The sequence below is a fragment of the Orycteropus afer genome, unplaced genomic scaffold (assembly GCF_000298275.1).
Source record: "Orycteropus afer afer isolate SDZICR_OR568_19922 unplaced genomic scaffold, OryAfe1.0 scaffold00490, whole genome shotgun sequence".
NCBI classification, from domain to species: domain Eukaryota; kingdom Metazoa; phylum Chordata; class Mammalia; order Tubulidentata; family Orycteropodidae; genus Orycteropus; species Orycteropus afer.
This window is the reverse complement of record NW_006922077.1, coordinates 1,137,316-1,140,741: the sequence shown is the minus strand read 5'-3', so window position 1 is coordinate 1,140,741 and position 3,426 is coordinate 1,137,316. Positions and strand designations below refer to the sequence as shown.

The 3,426-nt window shown below is 43.8% G+C and overlaps 1 protein-coding gene across 1 annotated transcript in view; it reads right to left on the bottom strand.

Moving 5' to 3' along the window:
* Window positions 1–580: 580 nt before the first annotated feature.
* NABP2 (nucleic acid binding protein 2) overlaps window positions 581–3,426 on the bottom strand; it is a 9,382-nt gene continuing 6,536 nt past the window's right edge. The window contains 1 exon segment of the mRNA XM_042782862.1: window positions 581–780. Coding sequence (XP_042638796.1) covers window positions 581–780 — 200 coding nt within the window.

Genomic DNA, 3,426 nt, shown 5'->3' with positions numbered 1-3,426 from the left:
GACGCCCAGAGGAAGGGGGACACAGCCTTCTTGGTTCCAGCTTGGGGGGGTTGTAAGTATGCAGGCGGGCAAGGGTCACAGGCAGGGAGGGTGGAGGGGAGGGACACCACCTTAAAGGGGCAGGCCTGCTTTGCTTAGACCTCCTTATCTGTAACCATCTCCCCTCCACCTCCCAGGGACACCCTACCTTTCCAAATGCCCAGCTGCTTACCTCTTCCTTCTCACACAAAAAGCACAGGAGTCCAGCACAGAAATGATAACATTTATTAGGAAAGGGGAATTTCAGTTAGTTAGCCTCCCATATCACACACACAAGAAACAGACGATAACTGTCACTTCTAAAGAAGAAGGAGGGCAGGCAGGGCGACTTGAATCCCAGGGGACAGGTAGCTTCAGCTGGACAAGGGGGCAGCATGGGTTTAGGGTAGATAAGGCCGCTGCTCGCTGCCCCATGGATGAACTTTAGTGGCTAAAAGACCGCTACCCCCTCCTCCTAAGCCGGCAGCCCAGTTGAAGGCTGTCTTGTTCCCCAAGACACCTGGGTTGTGGTTGGTGGCAGGAAGGGACGGATAGCACTTTGCTATCTCTTGCTGCTCCTTCGGGTTTCTTTGCCGTTACTGACAGGGTTGCTGGTGGGGCCGGGAGGGCCAGCAGACGTATGGTTGGGTTGGCTGCGGGTGATTCGGGTGCTGGGTGGATGGGAGGGAGCATGAGGGGGGTGTGGGACCCCACCAGGACCTGGCAGGGTGCTCAGTCCATTCCCATTCTGGCTTTCAGAGGCTAGTGGAAGAAGGGGAAGAAATACAGGAATTAGAGCACTAAGTTAGGAGAAGGGTCCACCCTTAGGCCTTCCACCATGCCCCAGAGAATGGCAAGTGTGACCCTAAGGCACCCCCTTTACCAAGCACAGCTGCAGATTAATGCCGACTGGACCAAGTGTAAACGATTGTAGATTCTAAGGATGACTGGAGCCCCCAAGGAGACAGCAAACATTTTCGAAGCTAGCGTGTAATATTTTTTCTTTCTTACTCATCTCTGTATCACTAAGAGTCAGACCAATAAATAATCAGCTGTTTAGTTCTAGGCTTAAGGGCCTTTCACAAGATGTCCCTTTAACAAAGTGTTTGTAAAACTTGAGAAGCATGGAAAGGACCTGAAGTTTCTGTTAAAATGTGAGGAGTATCTTAAAAAAAAAAAAAGAAAAAAAAAAAAATTTACATACACACACATATACCTTTTATTTGATTATATATATATATAACAACAACAAACATATATGTGTGTGTGTGTGTGTATGTCACAATAATATATATTTTTAAAATATAGATATGCATAAGCAAATAAATTATTACACATAATCTCATCCCCATATAACATTTTTTTGTGTATTTTAAATGTTGATTATAGCCAGGTATGTGAGATGTCCCATAATTCTTTGCATCTCACTATCATGGCACTCATCAAAGTGTATGATAAACATTATTTGTGTGTCTGTCTCCTTCATAAATTACAAGCTCCCAAAGGCAGGCATTATATTTTATTCCCTGCCAACAGCAGGTGCTCTATAAATTATAAATGTTTGTTAAACGAAGATAGAGACCTGCCTCTCACACACATTTAAAAAACAAAAACAAAAACAAAAAAAACACCAAACTGCCATTGAGTCGATTTCGACTCATCGTGACCCTTGTTGGGTTTCTGTGGTGGTAAATCTTTACAGACGTAGATTGCCCCATCTTTCTTCCAAGGAGTGGGTGGTGGGTTTGAACCACCAACCATCTGGTTAGCAGTCAAATGCCTTAGGCACTACGCCACCAGAGCTCCTTCTCACATACATAAGGCGCTCCCCCCGAGAAAAAGAAACCTAAACTCACTTCCAGGAGCTCTGGTAGCATAGTGCCTAAGGCACTTGACTGCTAACTAGAAGGCTGGCGGTTTAAACCCACCAGCCACTCCTTGGAAGGAAGGTTGGGCAATCTACTTCCATAGTGATACTGCCTTGGAAACCCAAGGAGGGGTCACTATGAGTCGGGTCTGACTTGACGGCACATAACAACAACAAACTCACTTCCATCAAGCTGACTCTTATATCTGCTGCCAAAACTGAAGAATAATGCCATTTCCCCAATTCACAGAAAAAATTAGGTGAATGTACAGAAATAAAAATATTAAGGTTTTTTTTTTTTGGGAGGTAAAACTTTTTGTACTTATTAGCAGATGACAACATTAATAAACATGTGACAAATTAATATTAGAGGTAAATAGGCTTAATGTAGCTTATAAAAATATAACCACTTGGAAAGGGATCAGTACAGGAGATCCTGGATAGAGTGGGAGAAAAATGTGGAATAAAACTCAAAATCATAAAAAAGACCAGGCTTACTGGTCTGATAGAGACTGATGAAACCCTGAGACTATGGCCCCAGTCACTCTTCAGGACTGGAACTGAACTCACTCCCCTGGCTTCCAGCCAAACAACAACAGCGAGGCATACAAGGTGAACGTTTACACTAGGTAGGTATACTACTTAGAACAATCAATCATGGGAGATCAGAAGGGAAAAAGAAAAAAAAAAAATTTTCAACAAATTACTGAGTCATAGAGACCTGAAAACATGTAATAAAAATACTTCTGCTGGAAATGTGGATGCTAATTTTTGTGGTGTAATTAAATGTTGTTATTTCATGGTGTTCCAAAAAGCACCGTGACCCTCAGTGACTCTGACATGCAAGCAATTCTGAAAACCATGGTAACCAGAGATGGAGACACAAACCGAAGAAGAGCAGAGTCTGCCTGAACCCTAATGTCACAGGGAGAAACTGGGAAGAGGGAAAGAGGAAAAACCTAAGGAACTGATCAGAGGCAAGAAGAGAGTGCCAAACTCCCAGGGAGTAGGGTCAGCTAGATGTCCCGAGTCAAAAGCCAGGGGGAGAAAACAGCAGGAAGAGCCAGGTTCCCAAGGAGAAGCCAGGGCGTACCAGATGCACTGGTAAAGAGGTGGCATCAGTTAGTGGTTCTCATCAAAAACTGGTGATTTTCAGTAACGTCCGAATTCCTCAAGAGACCAAAAAGTGGGACTTGAAGTACATGAGAAAAGAATCATAACCCTGAGGGGCAGGGGCAGGCGAAGAGCCTTTATTTCAAGAAGAGTGGTGACCATCCAAAGTAAAACAAGCTTACAAGATTGTAAACAGGGAACCAGAGACATCAGTTGGCAAGTGAGGACAACTACAACAAAAAGAGGGAAAAGACTGTGTAGTCACAGAACTTGTAAATGGTGAGGAAGTTAAGAGAGCTGCAAGATAGGATGGACTGTTGTAACAAGTTCTGTACCTCACATCATACACAAAAACGAACTCCAGATGGATCAAAGACTTAAATGTGAAACCTAAAACTATATAGTTCCTCAAAGAAAATCTAGGGGCA